General features: G+C 38.2%; 2 protein-coding genes and 1 pseudogene across 2 annotated transcripts; 1 reads left to right on the forward strand and 2 right to left on the reverse strand.

Moving 5' to 3' along the window:
- Positions 1-3,615: 3,615 nt before the first annotated feature.
- On the reverse strand, positions 3,616-6,809 carry LOC105056958 (uncharacterized). The gene is made up of 3 exons (XM_010939353.4): positions 6,389-6,809; positions 4,009-5,918; positions 3,616-3,901 (listed from the first exon to the last, which is right to left on the reverse strand). Exon 2 carries the CDS (start codon positions 5,826-5,828, stop codon positions 4,230-4,232), a length of 1,599 nt encoding a protein of 532 aa, XP_010937655.1. The 5' UTR covers positions 5,829-5,918; positions 6,389-6,809; the 3' UTR covers positions 3,616-3,901; positions 4,009-4,229.
- Positions 6,810-15,201: 8,392 nt separating this feature from the next.
- LOC105057046 (RING-H2 finger protein ATL64-like) lies at positions 15,202-16,324 on the forward strand. The gene is given in 2 exon segments (XM_019854829.3): positions 15,202-15,882; positions 15,885-16,324. Coding segments are annotated over 2 exon segments (528 nt in total). The 5' UTR covers positions 15,202-15,494; the 3' UTR covers positions 16,025-16,324.
- A 220-nt stretch (positions 16,325-16,544) lies between these two features.
- Positions 16,545-22,760, reverse strand: LOC105057045 (vacuolar protein sorting-associated protein 2 homolog 1-like; annotated as a pseudogene).
- Between the last annotated feature and the right edge of the window lie 2,507 nt (positions 22,761-25,267).

The following is a 25,267-nucleotide window of genomic DNA, read 5'->3' on the forward strand; positions in this document are numbered from 1 at the left end:
TAATTGCATTTAGTCATGTAGTAGCCGACAAGGATTGATAAGCCGAACGTTGCGCAATGCCATGAGCGGATATTTAAAGCTCTCCTCAGCTGACATTCAACGCTCTCCACTGTAGGCTTAGAACTCATCACATATATTATCAAACAACTTGCAATCAGAGTCCGACAACCAAAATATTAGCTAAGCTATACCGACAATATCTGGTCACATTGAAATGGCAGCTAAGTCAGGCTTCAGAAAATACTGATCATGGGAGATGAATACAGCCTCCAAACAAACATGACACGAGAAAATTAATTCCGTGAAAAAAAAGGACATACGAGAAAAATAATGTGCACAAAATCTTTTCACTTATTACAGAGATGAGGTTAAAATCATCAACGAAAAGTAGAAAAAACAATTCTACGTTACATAAAAAATAAATCTTGCACGTTACTCCAGGATTTTTTGGATCTTAAAAGGCCACAGAACGCATCAAATTACTATCGGATCAGACGAGTACAGGGGAAAAATGCAGCATAAGTCAACACAAAAGGATCGAGGCGAGAGCTAAAAAAAACTGCAAAGTAGAATTTGCAAGTCACAAGGATCGGAGATGTTTATAAGCATTTGGAAACAAACATAAACACCCACACAACGAGTCAAGTAAATCCTAGTAAATAATTTGTTCTAAAAAATGGAATTTTGAATGATTCAACAGCTCTACTCTAATCAGGCAGCATACTCTACTTGATAGGTACTAAGCTTATCTATAACTCGAACACTAGATGGAACTCTAGAAGCCTCTCGTTTCTCGTGTGAAGGGCTGACAGCACAACCCCATGCATATCCCATTCTCTTTGGAAAGGAAGCAAGTTCTTTATTCTTTTTTGGCAGGCACACCCAATAGCAAGTTCATTTTATAATAATTCTAGTTCATCAGCAGCTAAAGCCTGCAACAAGAACATCAAGTATCATGCTAGTATACCATTCAAGACAATATTACCAAGCACAACCCTCAAATTCCCTAAACCGCAGCAGTTCTTACATTTCCACTCACCCTGATCCATACTTTGTAATCTTCCAAAATCTATATGATGCTGATAATCAATTTTAAAAAATAAAAAGAAAAAGAACTTGATCATGATCAGTCGACAAAAATGCATTATTCTAACAACTTTCACCTTGCCGCATCGATCAGCCACATAATATGCAAGAAACCATTTAAAGCTAGAGGGTAGTTTGAAATACGCCATGATATGCTTGAGTTTCCTTTTCAAGTTTGAAGATCTGGTAAAACATAAGTTTACCAAACATATTATAGACTGATCTATCTCTGCGATCCTACCAGTGTGAAAAATAAAAACTGACATTGCCATGCTAGAAATCTGCAACAATTTCAAAGCTACCTTAAGAAAATCAGTGATATTTACAAAATTGAGCAAGAATAACATAATGTTTCTGTGAAAATCTTTCTTTTGTATGAGAAAAGAACAGCAACCCATCCAACATTATTGATCAAAAGTAAAATCTGTTTCTCCTTGAACCATTACAACCCCCTTTAACATTTTTGGAAGTCCTTTTACAGATCAATCTCACATAAAATATCCAACCATCCCCATTCCCTGGCATCGGTGCACTTTATAGATTAAAAGAGTGTGGAATCTTACTTGCATGTTAGCATGATGATCCAATGAAACAGGGCAATAAGTCAGCATGGTGCCAATGTAGATTTTGTATCTATCAATAGTATATCAATCAATCTAGAGTTCTTTTGATCCAATGCTTTTCCAAAAAAAAAAATCAGCAAATGTGGATTCACAAGCATTAACCATATTTGAAAGAATCTTTTTAACGAATCCATCAAGCCATCTCATTGCTATTCAAATTTCAAGTAGAACACGTTAAGAAAACAAGCAAGCCCTTTAAATTTCACAATTCTCAAATCCTGACAAACAAAAGTATGCAAACTCTGTCCCTCAAAAGTCTATTATAACTGCGCTGCACATACATACTATCAACTTCTCAGTTCTGACCCATAAAGCCTTGCCTACGAACGCTATCCCTGTGAAGTAGCAAGTGGTAATCCACAAGCAACCCAACACCAAGCATGCCATTTCTCTAAGTTTATGCCAATATTAAATGCAATGTTCCTCCAGAAAATCAGCAATCCTATTGGAAAAAGGCCGAGTTATTATTAACATCAGTTGTTTAGGTGAGCATGATTATCATCCTTCCATTAGGCATCCCTACGTCTGTAAATGATGGCCATTGGTACAAATCAAAATCATTCCTCATTTCAGTTTTCCCTCAACTTGTATCCTTGGGAAGGTCTCCACTTCCAATAAATCAAGTTCAAGAACCCTGCCAAAATGCTGACCAAACTTAAAGGGTCTCTATCAACAACACCAATCTCTTAAAAGCCCATAGCTTCAAATATGAGCGATAAAACCCGAAAGACTCTAGCTTTACAGAAATATCAAATCAAGAACAGATCCTACAACAATGCAATTACTGCTCCTTAATATGAAAATTGACCAGAACCCTCAGGTTCAGATCCCAAAAGCCCAATTATTTCGCACACAGGCACATGAATATGCATGTGCATGGTCCACAATTGCATATGGCTCAATGACTAAATAGCATATCCAACAGGAAGATGTTAAAGCTAGAACACATCCATAAATAAATATACAATCACCAACTAAATTAGCCCCCACCATTGGGACCCATTTGATGAATATAAGACCATGAGAATCCAAATTTTGAGTGATGAGATACGACATAAAAATTTATTAATTGAAATTGTAGTTGATCTATAGATCAGAGTGCCCATCAGTTCCATTTTACACCAAACAGACACTAATTGAAATACAATTAGCTCTTATCTTAAACGCTTCAATGTTTTGACCTACCTAAAAGCATTTATACCACACCCATGTTTCAAGATATTTCAAAACTGAACATTTCATCAGACACACAAAACTCTAAACCAAATCTCATGATACTTTAATTTTGTTGATAAAATCAAAATGCAAATGGCTAAATTCATATCCTAGCTGACAGCAACTGTACAAAGACCCAAGTATCTAGCATCAAATAACGAACTTCAATTCCATGATCATGAGATAACAGGATGCTCACCGACACTGCATAACTGAAAGTGTCAGTGAATGATAAACTATATCAAAGTAATATCCATGCAATGGGCTAAATGTAACTGCACATCTTAAAGAATCCAAGAAAACCCTTTAATCAGAATGTTCTATCATCCAAAGAATGAATAGAAGAGAAAAGAATGAAGCATGCAATCATCCAAGTAATCTCTACTCTCGGAAAAGTGGATTATTATAAAGCAAAACAACATGTATACATGCACATGGTGTATCCACCGGCAAAGAAGATGTGCACACAAATAAGGAAAATAATCCCAAGGAACCGCTAAGATGCCACTATTTTAGTGAACCACAACATTCATGAGATGGCAAAAAATGGATAGTCAAACAACTACAATCATCTAACTTGAAATGAACACAAAAATTTTATTAGAAACTAAACAGGAGTCTTGTTGATTGTGTCATAAATCTTCTACAAAATAATCAGAATACACAGGTCATCTACATAATATCCAAGATGTAAGAAGAAAATGTGTAACCTGAAGTCAAGGTGATATTCACTGTTTGGCTCCATTGTGAGAGACAATTCCTTCAAAAATCTCAACACCATTTACCACTTAATTTCCACCAAAAGAACAAGAAATAATTTCTTCAAAAAAATTCCAACATCACATTAACAAACTTTCTTGCTACACTTCCAAATATGAATGTCTATACAAATTTTGCCTTATCATGTTCTGTAGAATACTTTGTGGGATGACGAACACCAACATATCCATGGATGCAAAAGATGCAGAAACCTGTGCCTACAAAATGATCAGATAAAGTAAAATAAGAAAATATGCAATCTTATCTTGCTTCTGATATCAAAACATAAGCATAATAAGGCCAAAAAGGTAGCTCAAGCCCATACCATTTTCCTTTAGAACCGCAAGTGTGCAAGTAGCACTGATGTGATCCCAACAGCAAAACATGATAGAGCACCAAAGCAGTCAGCAAAACTAAGTTGCAAAAGGAAGTGTGTATGGTAAGGGTGCACTTTCATTTTATATATTTCATTTCATGATACAGAGTTAGTAAACAATGGAATCTGACCAATAGCAACCACCCATACACCTTAAAATCACTGCCTTGTCAAGTCAGCAGAAGTTCATTCGCCCCGAGATGAGGCGGGCGCATGCAGACATGAACTTCATGCTCTTCTGGTCCGACACGGTGCTTAGGGACCATTATCTCAAGCACGGTACCAGACTCATCATAATATGCTTCCAGCTTGGCATCTTCTGGAATGCGCGTAGCCAGAGGTATTTCTCTTACGAACTCCCCTGGTGGGCAGTGCTCGGGAGAAGGGTCCGTTAGCTTGAATGTTCTATTATGTCTCTTTATATAAAGATTCCGAGCAGTGCTGACACATGATATCTTCACTATCCCGTGAGTAAGACTGTTCCTCCAGGAGACCTTCACCCTCTGTTGATCAGAGAACGGCAAGCTAACCACTATCAGATATCCCTCATCATCCTCATATATGGTCTTTGCAGCAGTTACTGGTCCATATGCACGCCTCATCACGCCGCTAAATTCACTTAGCCATGGTAATGGTTCGACCGGGTGCATATCAATATCTTGGGACCTCTCTGGATACGAATTATTCGGCAAGCAACAGTCTTCCTCCATCCCATGCGGGAAGAAATCCTTCCTACGCTTAGTGCACACAGTGGAGACATCAATTCCATCTGCACCAGAATGATTTGATGATGATTGTGTTGATAAATTAAGACCTGAGCCATTAAGCAACTTCCTTGAATGGGGATGCGAAACGCTCTTTAACAGCGAAGGCACTCTCTCAAGCTCGAAGTCAGTGTTGGGAAGATTCCTCCATGACCCGAAATCGCTGGCCTCGAGCGGGATCGAGAAATTGAGATCCCTTCCTGTGAGCTCCATCCACTTCTTGCGATCAGCATCGGAGACTACTGAGAGATTAGGTGACCTTATGACCTCAATCCCGTGCACGCACTGCGGGTTCGACAGGCCCCTGTACTGCTTGCGCTGCATCCGGTGGGAACGGACAAAGCCCTTGTCCACGCTGAAAGGGAACTGGGGCTCCCCAAGGCGGGAGTGCCCGTTCATGTAGCTTCTCAGCTGCATCTTGCCAAGCGCATTCTCTGGCCGCTCCTTGAAGACCCACATGTACATGTTCTCCATGTCATGTTGGACCATGAACACCTCGAGCCGGAGGTCAGACTTGTCGAAGCCCGAAACACCGTTCGCATCCCGGATGATCTTGGCCTTCGATTTCTCGGAGAGAACAGGCTTGAAGTAGAAATTGAAGAAGAACCAGGCGCCCCAGATGCTATCCCCTCTCTTGGCGCATTTCCGGGCACTGGCAGCGGCAACGGCAACGGTGCTGCAACTGGCCTTCGGAAGGCTGAGGACGGCCTCCGTCTCGGAGATCTGGGGGCCGAGGCCGACGTCAAGGATGTCGCAGGAGTCGGAGCTCCAGGACTGCGGTGGTGGGGAGCGCTCGGCCGAGAGGGGAAGGTTGATGTCGGGCGGCCGGGATAGGACCATCTGCTGGCGCTGCTGGATCATGAGCTCCCGGTCGCAGTCGTCGTGGACGAAGGAGGCGGCGGCGGCGACGGCCAGAGGCGGGGCGCCGCCGCTGGGGTCCATTGAGAGAAGGGTGGACGGGTGGTGGTTCTCCATGGACAAGGTGGTGAGGAGGGGCTCCCCCATGGTGGCGGTGACGCGGTCTCTCTCGTCCCTCTCCGTGCTTCCCTATCACCTCCTCCACCTCTTTCTCTTCCTCCTCTTCGACCTATCTATCTGGCAGGTTTCGAATTCCAACACATCCAGCAACAGCATCCCAATAAAAACCCTCACAAATCCATTACATAAAAAATCCCAGCACCACCAACCCCCATGAATTCAATTCAAAAGAAACCCACCCAAAAAAATCCCAATTTTCTTTTTCTTTTTAGTCAATCAAAAATCTCGACTTTAACCAAAAAAAAAAAAAAAAAAAACTTGCTTTGCTTTCCGTTAGAATCGCCGATTCCTCGAAAGAGAAAACAAGCCCTAGAACCAGGAATCCAGCGAATCGTATTGAAGGCGAGATCTTTATCGATCCACGGCTATAGAATCCCCCGAAATCCTCCGAAGACGGGAGGGAAAAGCCGAATCAAAGAGATCAGACCCATTTAACGGATCCGAGTGACAGAGAGAGAGATAGAGAGAGAAGAAAAAGAAACGGAAACACTAATCCTAACCCTAACCTAGAAAACGGATGTGGTTACCTTTTGGGGGACGGAAGGGACGGCTAGGTTTCGACTCCCCGAGAGGAGGAGTCCTCCCGAAGCTTCAACGGCGCCCAGCGTCTCCATTCCCGGTATTCCGTCAAAGATAACAGATGAAGAGCATAGGGGAGAGCGAAGAAGAAGAAGAGGGGAAGGGGAGGGGGAAACGGTAACGGGGTCTCTGTTTAAGAAACCAGCCCTCGGTAGCGGCCTGCACCAGATGAGACCGCGGCCAGCCGTTACTTGACGGTGACGGCATACCATGCTTTGCGAAAGCTTTTTCTCTCTTTTGTGTTAACGGGGTATATTTATATATATATAATATAATATATAAAGCTATATATATGTTGGTCATTGGTGACTTGGTGGTGTGGGCGATCGAGGAGTCGATGCCACTATCTCTGCCGCTCGCTCTCTTTTCTTCTTCTCTCCTCTATTATGATCGAGCCTTGGTCGGTCAAAAGAGGCTCTCTCTCTCTCTAAATAAGAGAGCACGCTTTTTGATCTTCTTCCTCATCTATCAATGGTGGTGGCGGTGAAATTATCCGAGTGCCACGCGCTTTTTTGTCGTCGCAAGTCGGGGTATTGTACCGCCGATGCCTCTATGGCGCATGGACGTTCATAAGATTTTATCCACACCAACAATTAGCTAGTTAATCACGCTTTCACCAACACACACAAAATCACGCCAAAAAAAAAAAAAAAATCACGCTTTAAAATGGATGACACGTGCACTTCCTCGCACTTGTAAATGATAAATTTAATAAATATGTATAAGACTTATGTGCATGACCATGCATTCTAAACTTTTCATGGAACTTTCTTTGTGATGGTTAGGATTGCCATATATTATAACAGGGAAAGAATGTAATTGCAAAAAGGAAAAGAAAAACTTAAATTAGAATGTAATTGCAACATCTGGGGAATGAAATTAGTAAATAACTCTGTGAGGAAGATAAGAATTAAAACGACTTGATATCTAAATGTAAGCGTTACTTCTAAATGGAAGCAATCATGGGTCCAGTGGGGCGCCTTTTTCTCATCTCAACCAGCCAAGGAGTTGGGCCTGTTGAATGTCGCACGCTACGTGATCTTGGACCTAGTTCAGATATCGTTATCATAAATGACTTGTTACATGATGAAGCCGTAAGTAGCCGTGGCACTTTCATATATGGATTAAAAATTTCAAGTGCAATTCTTTAACAAAGATTCTCTGACCCTTGGAAACAATGACCGGCTTGTTAGTAGTATCCAAGGAGTATAACAGGGTGACCATCAAAGCTTGCGACAGGCAGCACATATTTAGCACAAATGACAATTATATCTTGGAGTCCCAGTAATTATGAACTTAATGATATTCCAAACAGAGATTTTCATTAGCAGCCACAGACTCTATTGTAGGAAATGATCTGTTGGGACAAAAGACAATTACAATGAAAAATTTGAGAACGTTTTCTTGAATTTCAAAAATAATTTTATTCAAAAAAAAAAAAAAGAGGAGAAAAATCGTGCATGGAAGATGATAATATGATAATGACAGCCTTACTGTTTTATCAATTATCTTGACGGCGTTGTTAATAATTTGCAAGCATTTTGTTAAGTAATCTGCGGATGGAACTCACGCAACCATTCCACCATCAAAAGCTTTGTAAGTAATTGGAGAACTTTTTAATTATGGGGAGTTGGACCGACCAGGCTATATTCAGAACACATGGATGCAATGAACTAGCGAGGCTATTTTAATTTTGTCCATCGGGCCATCAATGTCAACGGTACGCATGGTGTCCAGTTGTCTCCATATCTCCATAATAGATCTCAATCAGTGAGCTTCTTTAATCGATTACTCAGAAAGTGCAGTATCCCAACTTTATAGCAAGTGAACATTGCTGGAATGGGACAAAGCAAAAGTATAGCCACCAATAATTGCCATATACTGTCTCGAATCGAAGGGGAACACTGCTTCAACAAGCCAAGATAAAAGTTCGGTCTTATTAAACAAACACTTGTGTAAATCATGCAATCAAAATCTACGGTGATGCCGTCTATTCATATATTTTTAAATACTAATTATCAAAAAATGAACAACTATCAAATAACATAATATTTTATGTACCATAATATATTTTCATGAACTATCTTGTTTGATGATCGTCCATTATTTGATGATTGTCATTCATATGGTGCTGTGCATGCACCATCAAATAATTATGCTCGTGAATCATTAAGCTTAAATCATTCACAAGTGAAGGAAGCAAAAGCATTAGAAGGAAAAAAAAAATTTTATGCAAAACACACACATAAAAGTGAAGCCATGGATCTACTCCTCCAAACCGGAGTGGAAGGATAAAATTAGACTAATTACCAAGACAATCTATAATCTAAATTGCAAGTAAAAATCTCATATTGTGAACTGCGAGGGATGACAAGGGCAGGAACCCCATCTGCTCAGATGGCCAGCTAGTGGACAAGGACGTGCGAATAGGCCAAGGATGCTTACTTGATCACTTACGTCATCTTCTGATAAGCGCTGCGTCCTGAGAAATGCCAGTCTCTGTTATTGCACGCTCGATCTCAAATAATTCGCGAGGAATTGTCGCCCTCATTTGGATGCAACGTGCCACGTGAAACAGCGTTTGACATGCCTCCCTGCTAACGGACGGTGAAAGAAGAGGGACCCACCTAGGCTTTTTATTCCTCCTTTACCATCACCGATTATTTTTGACCGCCCTTTACGAGCTCGTCCAATTTTTCTAATACAAAGGAAGGAAACCCACGCATCCTTTCTCGCATCGAGCAGGGAAGGCGTATGCATAGCATCCGATCTCCATTTTTTTTTTTCTTTTTCTGGGTAATATGAAAGGGCTATGCCAAACTAAGATCTCTAATATATTACACCATTAAAGTCAGCAACCAAGAGCTTGAACATGTCAGCTGGAAACCTGTTGTGTGTGCTGAAAATTGAATACTAAATTTAGTATTCACTGGAAAGGTTCCATATAGGGTGCCAAAAGCTAGAAACCAAACTAAAATCTCATCTCCACTTTAAATTTTAGTAGGTGTCATATACGTTCAATAGAAAGGGAATAGTTTCTTGTACTCAAATGATTCAATACGCTTTCAAGTCCTTCTTTCATCTTGGACATCGGGATGTATCCTACTAATTTTTGTATCTAAGTTTTTTTTGCAAAATATTTGTATATATGATTGCTTCCGATGCTTGAAACAAAAGTCCGTTTCTAACCAATCTGAAATTCTACCATAATCTTATCAAAAAAAAAAAAAAAATAATCGACAAAGATTATTTCTTAAAGAAGAGGACACATGACAGATTTTCTTGATAAAAAGTGGAATGACTTCAGTACATATGACCACGTCACAGCTATGATAAATATTAGCTAGGGATTAGCCATCAGTTTGAAAAAGGGAGTGGAAACATGGAACATCCAACACTCTTGCACCTAAACTTTTGTAGACCCGCACCATGCATGATTAGCTTCTTCTGTTCTGCAGTGGAGCACTCACACCTAACCGGTTTGCTTTTTGGATTTGGGATCGGCAGAGAGTTGGGATTCCAATCAAACAACACCATATCTATTTTCACTAGATTAGGGTTGTATGTGGGGGGACCTGACCTTGTGATGGGTCTCACCGACGCTCCCCTCATCCAATAGTTTTGGGATTTTGTGAACCTAAATTATATAATGAATGGGATCTACAGGAATGAGATGAGATGATCGACATGACGTACCATATGGTGCACATAGTGTAAAATATAATTTCTTGTTATTGGATAGGGTATGATTTCGGTATTTGGTGGCCTTCTTAAACAAAATCTTTCTAAGAGGAGGTCCAAGCCATTTTGGTCACAGCCACAAGTCCAGAGCATTGTGTCTGGCATGGGGTGTACCCACCTCCATAGGCTCTTGTTTAAGCTTGGAATCAGATGGTAGCTAAAATAATGCCATGATATTTTGTTTAACTCTTTCCTCTCGTTTGCTCATCTTTTGTTTAAATATATGATCATGCATTACCACATATTGTCTAAATTATCTGAGGCTGGTTTTTTTAGTTCTCATGCATCAAGAATTTTTATTTGGAGCCATTTATGATGCTGTTTTGCTTGTTTGTTTAAATGATTTTCACTAATCCATGCTGGATTATTGCATAGGATGGAACAAGGATTAAATTGGATGCTATTCCGTCAGCATTCTTGATCAGCTGATGGCTGGCAGTACATGATTTAATTGACAAAATTAGTAGAAATTTAAAATATAGGGGTTTTAAACTCATGGAATATCGTGTAGTTAAACTCAAGTTAGATGTGAAAGTATGGACTTACTAAGTTGGTAAAGGTTTTGATAATGACTTAAAATTGAATCATGCTTTCATCAAGGTTTGAGAGAACATGAGTATTCGGAAGATGTCTATCCTGCTGTCTGGTCCATTACTTACGGGCTCTTGTTATTAAAAAAAAAAATCATCTAAATGTGGCATTCATATATTTGCTGGCAAATGCCAACATTTCAGAATCAAACTACTCTTTGCTTTAATTTCACAAAAATCAAAAAGATTTTTTTTTTTTTTTTTTTGTGTATTACTTCGTGTTTTGTATATTAATTTTGAAAATAATGAATGAACTGAGAGTATATAAAGATGTCAACATTTCAGTATCAAACAATGGTTTTTAACATAGGATTCTATATAGTTTCTGTAAAATGCGAGATGTGATACTTTTCTTGTTTTTGAGTTAAAGATGTGATACTAAAATACCCTGTGTTGAGCGGTTGAGCCAGGCCTTGACTTTGAAATTTTCTGTTCGACTCCATTGACACAGAGCATTTAGAAATGCTACTAGGGTGGTTTTGAACGTGCGGACAATCCAAAGAAAGCTGAACAATTCAAAGATGGTCATGTTGGAGGAATCCTAAATGGGAAATTCAAAACTTCTCTAAATTCAAAATTTTCGTCCAAATATTTTTCTTTTGACAATCTTTAATGAGTTTCTTCAGTTCTATATTGAAAAAAAGAAGAATTTTATAGCCGGAGATATGTGAAAGGTTTGTCTATAGCCACTTAGGATGTTGAGATAGTTGAAGAAAAATTCTGGGCATGGGTGTAGGTGTGGGTGTGGGCTAAGCACCCTACTGATATCTTTAATAGGTGAATGTTGGGCCTCCAGTGACATAGTTGTATAAATCAGATTTAGATGGATGATTTTCGATATTTCTTTGATAATTTGATAATAAGATGATTAAAAATATTACTAGCTTGGAATCTCGTACATGCACGACATGTGATTATTTTTTAAATAATATTTTTATAAATTAAAAATCTAACATAATATAAAAAACATAATAGATAATATCAAATGTTATAAATGAAAATATAAACTCAAATTATTTAAATAACATGATACTAAGAAGTAACATAATCATTTCTGTCTTTTGTTGATAGAGAAATTATTTCTTGAATCAATATTTTCAGCATCAATTATTTCAAAATCCTCATCATTAAGAAGAGTACGAACATCTATTTGCATTCTGCACACATCTCTTTTCTTTATAGTCTTCTCAATAACAGAAATTTTATCCTCATCTACTTCAATTTGTAAAAAAGATTTAGTTATCAATTATTAAAATAAAATACCAATCAAAAATTTTTTCCAAGTTCTAGTATTCTATAGCTTACAAAGTTTATTATTGCAAAAAGGAAGAAAGTTGATATCCGTTAATACTAAACATTCATCATTAATCAGTTTCTTCGGCTATAACCTAAATGACAGTAGCAGGTTCCATTATAAGAATCTATGATTGACCGGATAGGATAACCAAATCTAAAATATACTGTAACATGAAAAATATATGTATCAATGACACTGACTGATTCAAAAATTAAAATGTTTATTTTTAAAATTTATGCAATACTAAAACATTCATAATCATGCAGAGGTGATATCATACTTGATCCAATTTTTATAAATTACTTTTCATAAATAATTATATAATTTTGAACTTCTATAATTTTAAACATTTTATATACAACAATCTAAATTTTAAACTCGTAAATGTATATATAAAAAAATAAACTTGGAGATACGAGGAAATTTACCTATTGATCAGATCCAAAATTCTATGATCCTCCCAATCCAATCTCTAGATTCGGTGTTCTCCTGGTGTTGAAGGATCTAGCACATTAAATAAATTTTATTAACCTTCAATTCCAGAGAAATTAAGATAAATAGAAATACCTTTAATCTAGCCCAAGCCCACGTTAAGGTTTAGGTCTACATTTGAATCAATTTCTAAATCGGATCTATGTGACACGGGTTGATCCAAACCTAATTAAATTTGGATCCAATTTCTATCCAAATCAGCTCAATTGACCAGCCTTACTTGAAATTGGGTCAACTCAATTAGGTTAGGTCTCCTCTCTCTCTCTCTCTGCCTTTCTTTCTTTCCTTTTTTTCTCTGTTTTCCCCAAAATCGAAACCCATGGCCTCTCTCGGGTTGTCATAAGGGACGATCGGAGGATGGAGGGTCGACAGTGAGGTAGCCCGAACAGCCAACGATGGTGGCACAGCGACACTCAAGGGGTGACAATTCGATCAACGACAACAGAGAATCTGAGAGAAAAAAGAAGAAGATCCACCTTATCCCATTTGGTGAACATCGAGGGCCGGAAGGGAGAAGAGGAAGAAAAACTTACCAGGGACAGCGGCGGCGGCGACGGCAATCGATAGGGCGGCTCAACAGATCTCACACCTGAAGAGGTACGCTAAGATTTAAGGAAGAGGATTAGGGTTTCTAGGGAGGTGGAGGCACTCGACACGGCGGCATAGTGATCGTCGGAGATTTGAAGAAGGAAGAGGGATTTCAGTGAGGGTTTGATGGTTTCAATCGAGAGATGGGAGGGGTTTATATAAATGAGGATGGGAAGGGTTAGGAGAGGTTAATCCTCTTTGGATAAGGCCGGATTCCGCCGGCATATGCTATCAAAACTTCTCCCCCATTGCTGGAAACAGAAATGCCCTGTTTTAATCAAACTTGGCCTTTGGGTCGAAGGATCGGTTCTCATATTACTCTTCTTCGGCAAGCATCGAGGGAAAACAAAATGAAAACCCACTTCAATCCTCCCACAGTTTCACTCCACGCAGCAAAAATTTTTTATCCATATATCAAACAGAAACACACCAACGCGGAAGCTCTATTTTAATATATATATATATATATGATTAGTTTTTTATAATTATTAATTTTTGTAATTTATATTTAAAATTTTATAAGCATTATTCCAATAGGTCACAACTATGGAACGACTACGAAGCCAAAGGACAATATCTGCATTAAAATATAAAGGTTGTAGCTAGCGATCAAGAACCAAGCCCTAATCTTCTCCTTAATTATCATCTTAGGCATCCTTAATTGATTATAAAAATATTACATGTACCATCTGTATCTACAAAGATGAGAGATGAACTATTATTGAAGCCTATCATTCTACCTGCCCATCTGAGAAAGTGGTATTTATTTTTTAACGTAGCAATAGATTAAGATTATTTAGCTCAAAATGATTAAGTGATCGGATCAGTTACAATCTACTGAATGCAATATTAAAGTCCACGAATCAGAAAGAAATTATAAGGTCGAAGTTGTAAAGTACAAAAGCAACCAACAAAAAAGCTCATTGATAACTCACCCAACTTTTGCAGTCTCTAACCAACTCTTTGCTTCCATATAAGCGATGCCCATAATAAGCACATAATGACAAGGCATGCATGGCCAGGTCCAGGGTACTACTGTAGGTCCACAGCTAATATGGTGTGATAGGTTCCCTGTGGCCTCTGTTGCTTCTCACCTCGAGGACAAATCCTACAAAATCCTTCTTAAAGCTCAATGAGAGAGATCAGTTTGTCATAACAAAAGCTCGCTATTCAATCACAACACCAACTCAAATTCCACTTTTTTTTTGGGAACCAGTACACCACTTTCTGTGAGATGAACTTGTGGTTGTGATTGATTTGGTGACCATTTGGCACTATAACTTTTCCCTAAAGCAAATCCTCTCCAAGACTTATATCCCCAGAAAATTCGATATATCGAAAACCTAACAGAACCTCTGATGTTTGATATGGTAATTTTGCACTCGAGAAAAAATTTTAGCTCCCTTATTAATGACTTGAAAGGAAGGAAATCAGTTTAAATCCTAGATATTGCTCAAAAAGAAAAGGGATCAGTTTAAGGGTTTGCAACATGAGCATTTGGAAGAAAGCATTTCTTATGTCAGTTCTATGGTATCCCTAGAAACCTCGGGTTAGCGTTAGGTTCAGCTAAACATTTGTCCTAGAATGGACATACTAGCGGAATAAATGTAAATTGGAAGAGATTTGAGATCCTTTGCTCAGTCTTTTATTCCCCAGTTTGTTTGTTTGTTTGTTTGTTTGCTTGTTTTTTGGGATCTTGCTTGCCTTCACGTATTGGAACTATAGATAGCCCGGCTTTAAGAAGTCCGGGGGTCATTTCCTAAGATAAACTCTGTACTTGTCATTGTTTACGTTAGGTATACGATTGTTTACGATAGTAGGAATTGACCCCAACCTATACAACTAAAGATGTATTCAAGAAATATTTATAATAATGCAATAACAAGATTAACGTATACCGTGTTTCCTGTTCTGAAAACATATTGTCCTCTAGGTCACATATATGGTTAATTTATTTAGCTAATTTTGATACGCGCAAATCTAGTGAGCCCACATCAACGAAAGCATAACAAATCTAATTGCAAGATATTACGGAACGGAATCATAGCCATCGATCAAATCATCCTCCAAGAAGCCTCCGCAGCCCAGAGGTGAATCCGGCATCATCAAGCAGTCCGCCGTTGGAGTCCAAAGATATCACGAATCAGGAGCTCCGTGATGCGACATCCACGTTGGAGTCCAACGAGAATAATACCATGGTGCCATTTAAACAAATGTTTCCGGACTCCGTACGCAAACATATGCACCTATGTATCCAAACAATGATTTGTCCCTTCCTCCTGGGATAAGCTTTCATAAGTTCTGCCACCTCTTGGAACACCTCCAAGTTTCGGAGCTTACTATGCCATGGCATCTCCACCTCCTCCTCCTCCTCCTCAAACCAGAAGCAACCCTTCAGATTATTACTACTTTGTTGTGGCTGTCGCTGCCGTTGCATTCTTGTTCTTGGCATCTAGCATGGTCGCAGCCAGGTGTTGCTCTTCGTGCAGCATCGTTGAGGCTATTCGAAGATTTCTCCGGTCCCGTGGACGCTCGGCCGGTGAATCCCATGATGAAAAGATCCAAGAGCTACTTCCGGTGTGCAAGTATCGGAAAGAGCAGGCTCAAGAGTACGAGTGTTCGGTATGCTTGTCGGTCTTCGTCGACGGAGAAGATGTCCGGCAGCTGCCCAGGTGCAAGCATTCATTCCATGCTCCTTGCATCGATATGTGGCTCTACTCTCATTCCAATTGTCCCTTTGTCGTGCTGATGTTCTGGAGCGGCCACCACCTCAGCATCAGACCGCAGGTGGTGGTGGTGACGGCGGCGACGTCTCCATGCAGCGGTACACAATCGAATCCAGAGGTGCCAGCCGCTTGATTGTTGCAATGATGTGAGTAGCTGTCTAATTGCTGATGGCTTACATGCACATAGAGAAGAATAATAGTAGCTTCTGAGAGCTCAGAGATTCATGAATTTTAGATGAGAAAGTTCTCAGACAACTATTCTGTTCTCTTTTTTGTTGTTGTTTTGTTTTTTGGCCTTGGGGAGTAGTCCACAGGTATTCATGAAGAGATTTGCTATAGGTTGTATGTTGATGTCTTTGTAGGTCCACCAGGTAAATTTTCTACCTTCATGAGATAGTTGGCTTGTATATTCAGACTATATGCTAGTCTTGTTTAATTGAAGATTATAATCCTGAGCAAATAAATAAATGGACAGACCAACCATTCTCATCAATGAGCAATTCATTAGTTTAAAACCAATCCATCAAAGGTTGATGCCAGATTGACAGCTACGGATAAGAACATCAAGAAGTAAGCTAAGAGTGGTTGAGCACAGACGACAAAAAATATGCTCTGATAATTTCAGCACAAAAACAAGGATAAAGATTGAAAGCGAGTAGAAACTCAAAAATAAATAAGAGATAAGAATATGATTAAGAGTGATGCAAGCCCAACATGACTTTACCGAATCATTCCAATACACCAAACACCAGGCTTGATAATGAGAATATATCTTACATATAAATATAATACATGGCCCCCGCTTTCCCTCACACTCATCTGGGAAATTCTATCTAAAAAGTTACATTTGCCTTGGATTGCCGAACTTTGATTGTAGATCGCTATCTATCCCGCAATCTTCATTCCCACTTGTCTCAGCCTGGGCAACCCTATGAGCTGCCAATGGTGCAGCTGCCACCGCAGATGAGGGTGCCTTGACAAGCTGTACCATAAAAACCAACAGACATAAGGATACAAATTTTTGGCTGAGATTCCAGCTGAGGAAAAGGAGCAATAAAATTACCTCTGCATTGATGTCGATACCAATCTCATCAAGGACCTGGTTAACCAACTCTTCTGTTTCTCCCTCCTCCTCATCACCTTCCAGGGCATCATCTATGGCATCTCCCATTACTTCGCTGACCATTTCCATCTGTTCTTTTGACGCTCAAACTCTTGCGTTATCTTTTGTAATGCTGGTAGGTTCATCCGCCTGTTCAGCTGCCCCAAAGCTTTGGTAACACCTTTCATGGCCTCACCATTGCTTGTGTTGATTTTAGTGTCTGCATGTATCAGAAATCTCATTCCTGTTACACAAAATTTGGTGTTGGTGCCAACTGTAATCATGAAACATATTACAGAATGAATAATTCAACCATTCAATAACAAACCAACATTTACATTTTCCCCTTTAAATCAGCCCAACAACCTTATAATTCTTCTAAAAATCTTCAAGACAAAAGTGAACTACAACCCCTATTTTATGAATGAAATCCCAATCTATCTATTTCCAAAGCCCATTATCTTCATAAAGAAGTACGACAAATCCCACCAATCAATTGCCAGCAGCCATCTATAACTGCATTTTGAGGAACCCCATGGTACCGCAGGCAAATAAGTGGTTAAACAAAACCCTCATAAAAACAGAATAAGAAATTAAACATAATCAAGAGACTATAAATGAACATACCGCAAGTCAAATGTTCCTTTTCAATCTGCAATACCTCAATGATAATTTCAGGATAATAGGATTTTAAATCTTAACCAAGCTTCAAGCAATGGAAAAGCCAGAGATATAAGAGTGGACTTTACGGTAAAAAGCATACACCCCCATTACAATCTCATAATGTGATAGAATAACCAAGATAATACCAATGGAAAACTATTTGAATCTAAGGTTTTCTTACCTTCGTGAAAAAAAAAAAATCTGAGGGGTATTGAGTCAAATGACAAAGACTTTCACAAGTCAAATACATGCAATGCTATTTGATGCAGGCTTCCTAACGGATTCAAACTATTATGGCAATCACTTTCTGTTTTCTAATTGTTTTTAATGAGAAATTTTAAGATGATTTTTGGCCCTACTAGAATAGGATTTTGAAAAGGATATTGCAAATTGGAGGTATCTTAGTTTTTTCTCTTTTATGAATACACTAACAAGCCATATCAAATATACTTGGAATGGCTCTACAAATCATTCTACACCATTTATTCCTAAAAGGAATCAAATTCTTCATAGAGAAATCCAAGATTCACAAAATTGTTATTGATGATCATATTAATCAGGCCCAGGCTGGTGCGGTATGGCACACACTGATACATGGTATATAGCACCTTGCTGGTACCTCCAGGCTTCACCTAAAAGAGAGAGATAGAGGGAGAGGGAGAGGGAATAGAGAAAAAGAGCGAGGGGGCAGAGGGGATAGAGAGAGAGGAAGGGAGGAAGAAGAGCACCTCCTACCTCCATTCAGCGATCTCCGAAATCCAATCTGTAATTTCCAGTTCCCAAGCCATTGCTTCGGCCTCTGACTGATGAGATCTTTGACATCTGGCTTCTGACAAGCTTCATTTGAAGTGGAGGTCATCAAGGGTGATTAGTGGGGCTGTCAGCAAGGGGCAATTGATGAGGGTGATCAGCAGTATTGCTGCAATTGCAGTGTGGGGGCTAGAAAGAGAGAGAGACGGCAGCATGGCGAGAAAGGGGAGACAAAGAGAGATGATGGTCATTGCCAGCAGCGGTGGCAACGGACCCTAATCCAAGCAAAGGGAATTATGAGGAGAAGAGTTGCCAGAGGCAAGGAGAATCGGGTGAGCGAAGAGGAGAGGATTATAAAAGAACCAGTTTGGTTCAACTTGCTCGAAATAGCTTAAAACTAGGGGGAACCAACAGTTCAATCCAGTTTGGACTAGTTAAATTTTAGCTAGCGTAGGCCACTGATCCTTTACTTAGAGGGACTGGTGCTCTGGATCCCCTGTTGTTGTTATGTTGGCTACCCAACCTAAAATCAGATCAATCTATTAAAGGCCTACTGAGAGGAATTGTATAGTTGATATCTCAGAAGAAGAAAAAATAAAGAATAGTGGACATCTCCATGTAACACGCCTCAAACATGATTGACAGGCCAATTCAATTTTTGTTCTGGAAAAACAAAACCACAAGGCACAGACAATTCTAACATACCTGACAACAAGCACTTTTTCATTTTTTCTTGAAGTTTTCTGCGAAATAGTATGGAGCAAGGGACTAAAACTTCTTGATCACATAACAAGTCATGTTAGATGCTGCTTTAAAGCACTCCACACATACGGCAAAGCTAATTCCTGTGACAGGACAGATAATAAGAGTGCTTAGTATGATCTTAGATAATCTGAACATGAATCAATATAATGAACAGGGATTTATCCATCAGATTACAGGTTATCCCAGAAAAGCAATATATAGCCTTCACAGCAGATTTCTTTGTTACAATTACCATATGATCATGCATTTTAAAGTCGAAAATATTACCTGAATTCTGAGGCCAACACCTTGGAGCTGTGACTTGAGTGCATAGAACTTAGTAATCTGATGTCTCGTCTGAATAAGGTCCTTTGCCATTACTTTTACAGCTCCCTAACAGGAAAAAAACATCCAGATGTGAGAGATTTGGCATGAATAACGATGCTACAATTTAATTTACAATTTAAGCTACAAAAACAAATAATGCATGCTGTAACATAAATTATGAAAATCATTAGACAAAAACTGAACCCAAATGAGCAAAAGGTAGGAATACCATAAGAAGATAGATAGCATATTTCCACTTTTCAGTTGTTATCAAACCACTATTATCTACTGACGAATAATGCACCAAGGAATTCTTAGTTACAATTTCTAGAGGTCTGGCAAGTTTTTTTTTTTAAGTATCCACAAAATGAGAGCTACTGCTAAATTATATCAGCTTTTTTTAAACTTGGGCAAACAGTAAGAAATGCTCCACCAAACAGGACCTCTGCTGTGTTTACCTGAAAGGTGTAAAAATAGAGAGTACCTATGCAGCATTGAGGAAGAATGACACAGGCATGGTTCATTCTTTTATTCTTATGCATGCAACAAATTTAGTAACAGGACGGATATTTCTAGTTCATGTCAAATAGAATAATTTTTGATGACAGTGACTGTGAAGATTATTTTGTACAGGGAAAAGAGTAGGCAGAAGATAAATCCAACCATATAATTTTGGTAAAACATGACACATTCAGAACATTTAGAATGTAAAAGTAAGCTTAGGTCCTCCAGATTGACAAGTCCCTTCAAAAAGATGGACCCTACGTAGCGCAATTTCATAGCTCCACCAACTTGGAAGTTGCACTCCAGAATACAAGAACAAGTTTCCAGAGGGCACAAACCATCACATGAATACTAAATTTTGGATTCTTTATGATCTTGTTAGGAAAAATATCTCGGAGATCTAGAAGTGCTATCTTCAGAGCCCTTGGTCAATTTCATGTTTTCGGGGTTCCAAAACTGAAGAAGATTTCCAGGTCCTACTGAAGACAAATTTCATGTAATTTAAGCTACTCTTCAGGAAGGCATGTTATGTAATATAACTTGACTTATTCAGGTAGTTCTTTAGACACATTCAATTGCATCTGCCATGGGCTTCCGACAGTTTCATTGTGTTGGAAATATAAGTAGGATGCTAAGAGAGATTTTATGCAAACTTTTAAACAAGGATTCATGTCCAGATAGTAATGTGTGTCTCAGCAGTATTGTACCATTTCGATGAGGGAATGGCATTTGGGATACCGGTTCACTCATGAACCTATATGTCCATGCCATCCTAGCTGATACCGGTCCCAAAAAAAAAGGGAAACTCAAAAGAAGAAGAAGAAGAAGAAGAGAGAGCTCCCATTAGGTTTCCCTTTTGTTATGCAAACTTCTAGGCAAGGATTCATGTCCAGACAGTGCCGCGAGTCCAAGCAGTACTGTACCATTTCAATGAGATAATGGTATATGGGATACCCCTGGGATACTGGTTCGCTCATGAACCAAAATGTCCGGGTTGTCCTAGCTGATACCGGTCGGAGTAGACTGGGACATTCAGGGAAAAAAAGGAAACAGAGTGCATCCGTTAGGACCTTTCTTTTGGTCTCCCCTAGTCCAGGCATAGGAGAGAGGAAAACTGAGAAGAAAAGGAAGGAGGAGAAGGAAGAGAAGAGAGAATGGTAAGGAAGAATTTAAACCCCATCATCGACTCAAAACCCTATTAAGGACTTTAAAACATATAAAAATTCATTAAAATTTTATTAAATTGATAAAGTTACAAAATTGAAGAAAGCAAAGGGTAATAACAAAAGGAAAAAGTAGCATCTTGCTGTGATACCAAGATGCCAGCCCATCTCAAGTGTTGGGATAGGAACATCCCACACTGTACAACATGAGACCAGACTGGAATAGGTACCGATACTGAGACTTGAATCCTTGCTTCTATCAATATTAACTTTTCATAATACAGTTCACATTTTTTCTCTATATTTCAATCTTAATCTCCTCCTCCCTTTATAAATATGTTTTGTTTCACTCAGGAACCACTATCCAATGTAGAACTATCCACAAGAAGCTGCCATATTGGACCACTCTGAAAGACAATTTCAACAGAGATCTATATCGAAGATCAAAGCACTATCGTGGCAAAACTGAAACAGACCTACTCTAAGCTAAAATAGGAAGCAATGCTGAGTTGCTATAAGTTGAACTTTGCAGATCCAATCTTTCTTAAGAATTATAAGCAGTTGCAAAAGAGTATACCATTTGGCCTTGCTTAGCCGTTTTCTTGATCTCCACAATAAGCTTCTTCTCCTGGGATTGGAGCCCCTGACTCTCCCTTTCTATTTCTCTGATAGATCTGTCAAGCATTCTTTTGTTCTCCCGCAGTAGCTCTGCAATTAAACCAGCAACTACTTATCACTCCATTAAAATCATCACTTTTCCCCTTAAACTGATATATACTAAAAAATTGTAGCAAAATTACAACGAAATCGCATATTAGTAGAACTCATCAGTTAATTGTATGATTACTGTAAAATTCCTGCTAAATCTACGTATAACAATTGGGAAAAAAAAAAAAAAAAACAAGGCGCCGTTGTTAACCAAAACTAAATCACAAGATTTATTCATGCCCAATTCTGTGCAACACTTAATTAATTTTGACAAAAAGCATCCCTATCCCGAAAAAATGGACAAAGATCCGCTGGAAGAAACAGCAAGAGCTTAGAAAGGAAAAGAAATAATAAAAGCTGAACATTTTTGTTCGTCATGAATCAAGTAAACCCCTCCCAAAGTATTTTTCCTCTTACTTAAAAAGAAATCACGGAATTATCGGAAAGAATTCGTTTCGTTTCATAAAGAATAAGAAAAAAAAAAACAGGGATTCTAAGGATACGATATGAAAAGAAGATCGAAGGTTAATACCTGCGGGGGTTTTCCTACTGCCGAAGACGAAACTTATCGTGGATTAGATTGAGATAGGGATCTCGGGAACCCTTCTCGTCCTTTCGATTTATAATCTTTCTTCGGACGGATATATGAGTTCTTCTTCTTTATTCTTTCCATCTTTTTCCTTTTTTTCGTCGCTAAAAAGAAATTCTTTCTCAAAAAGGTGGATTTGATCGATCTGACCTTACTTCGATCCGCTGTTTTTTTTGGGTGGTAAGGACTTCGATACGCTGTTTCAAGCTGCATTAATTACGACAATTTGGGGAATATTTCCGAGAGGAGTCCGGGCTCCGATAGTAACCCAAGCTACCGGCGCTGGGGGGAAACGGCCGTCGGCAATGCCGTTGAGAGGGCAAGCGTTATGGATGATTGTTATATCACCTAGCTATGGCTAAGTCGTAAATTCTTCTATTTATATTAATAAAAGCCGGGTGGCCCTTGTTGCATCTTTTTATTTTAAAAAAAAAGCCATCTAATTATATATGTCATTAGAAAAGTTCTCTATTATTTAAAAAATTTGATAAAAATATATATTATATTTCATACCATATTATTAGCAGTATATATTTATAATCATTTATTGTTAGATATATCTGTAATATATTGTATTATAATATTTTTATTATTATACTATTTATTATATTGTTCTCAAGGGAAAATAGTATAATTTGAATATTACTATAATATAATAAAATATCAATTATATATAGTAAACAATATTCAATGATATTGTTACAATAATGTTATTGTGATTATTTAAGATTATCAAATATATTTTATAGTTATTCTTACATGACATTTACAGTACTTCTATTGGCATTATTTTTTAAATATAATATAATATTAATTTTAGGTCTCATACTAATTTTTTTTATATTATATCTATGATAATATATTAGTACAAAAACTATTAATAATGCAATATTACAATACAAGATCAATATTTTGTAAATCTTATATTGTGATATTGCGTAATTAATAACTTTTTACATCGGTACAATACATAGATATATATTAAAGGTTTAAGTTATATATTATTTCAATAATATATTATTTATAAAAAATATTATTTGAGATTAATTCACATTGGTATGTTGATTGTATGAAAATTATTAAATAATATATAATATTATATTATGATGATTATATAGTTCGTATAGTTACAAGTTAAAGAATTATATAAATATATATTTATTATTTTATTTATATATTTTATTTTTATCAGTATTACTAATATTAAAGTGATATTGTTGATAATATTATATGGCCAATAATATTTATTGTTAAATTTAATATCAATAAATAATAATTAATATAGACTTCTCAAAATATAGGAATTGAATTAATCATTCTTGAAGATTCTTGGAATGATTTTCTAGCAACGGTCTTCTCATTTCTAATTGCCATTCCTAACAACTAATATGCTTTAACCATCTCTCTCTCTTCAATAACAATTGAAAAAAGTGGTGCAAGATTACTAAAAAAGAGTAGTTAAATAAGTATTAATAAAATTTATTTAAATCTATACATTTATAAATTATTATTTATAATAATTAGAGGGTGAGCCTTATCCAATAAAAATATTTTTCTATTATGACTCGAAAGTCGCATAATTAAAATACAAAAATAGCTTATTTGCAATGGAGGTGAGACTTTTTAAATCCTATCATCTGGAGCATGGTAAATTAGATTATGTTTTGTTACGGTAATTACATGAGCACTTAGATTAGCATTATATCATAACACATGTCAAGCTCTCAGATCATTAATACGATCACTGACTGTCGTATGAGCTGAAAAGTCTATCTTCATGCTGAGCTGAGGCATCCCCAAGATCTAACATGTATATGAGTTGATCAACCGACTTATCTTTTCAATGCGTGCGACAGCTATCCATCCCGAATAAGATAAGATTTGGCATAATTATCTCCCTGATCTTGTAGGAGCATTTACGGTTTGAGTTATCTCACCCAATTTGGCATGTCCAACAGTCTGACAATCTCGAAACCGTGCAATCTCACAGCTAACAATCCAGCTGTCTGATATCCTTCTATATAAACAATCAGATATTCGAAGATCAAAATAAGTTATATCGAATCTCTCTCAGAGAACTTGTTGCTGTTTTTTGTTCTCTATTTTTCTGACTTGAGCGTCGGAGGGTCATCACCGGAGCCACAACCTTCGATTTGAAACTTATCTTGCAAGTCACTCCAGCACCAGCAACGCCGCACGAGGTGTCCAGATGTCCATCTTTCGATCCCAACTGATTTAAGCAGCAACAGATAGAGGAAGGGGCTATATTCGCATTTATGGCTCTAAGATGGACATCTTCTCGATTTTCAATACCGCCGCCTCTCGACAAGTGGCCAGTCGAGCTGACAATCAAGTTCAGCCACTGGTGCCAAAATTTTTTTCATCGATTCAACCAGTCATACCATCATCGGTTCAACCAGTCCTGCCGGCATCAATCACGGCCGATCAATTTAGTCAGCTCTTCCAACAAGTTCAACATCTGATGACTGTAATTCAAGTAGTCCAAATCTTTCTCACGCCTTTTCAGGTGGTGCCACAGCCTCCTCAAGTTATCCCTACACCCCCTATAGTGGTGCGTCATGCGGTTCTCTTGGTGGTGCCGTTTGTACCCTCTGTAGTGGGCCCCCGCAGAATCCTGTTATGTCTATGGCTCTACAGTCACCATCTCAACCAGAGCCGCAAGCACCCCTCGAAGTTTGGAGAAAAGATCAACTCAACAAAATCGCCTTAGGGCTCAGCAGCCGGTCAGACGACAATCTTCAAGCCCACAGTCAAGTCATGACTCGACCCTTGGACGTCGATCTCCTCTACACTTGAGACTGGTACTGTTTACGAATTAACTT

This window comes from Elaeis guineensis, chromosome 14 (genome assembly GCF_000442705.2).
Source record: "Elaeis guineensis isolate ETL-2024a chromosome 14, EG11, whole genome shotgun sequence".
Taxonomy (NCBI): Eukaryota; Viridiplantae; Streptophyta; class Magnoliopsida; order Arecales; family Arecaceae; genus Elaeis; species Elaeis guineensis.

Coding starts and splice junctions, on each gene's coding strand:
- LOC105056958 (XM_010939353.4), bottom strand. CDS start 5,828: ATGGGGGAGCCCCTCCTCACCACCTTGTCCATGGAGAACCACCACCCG.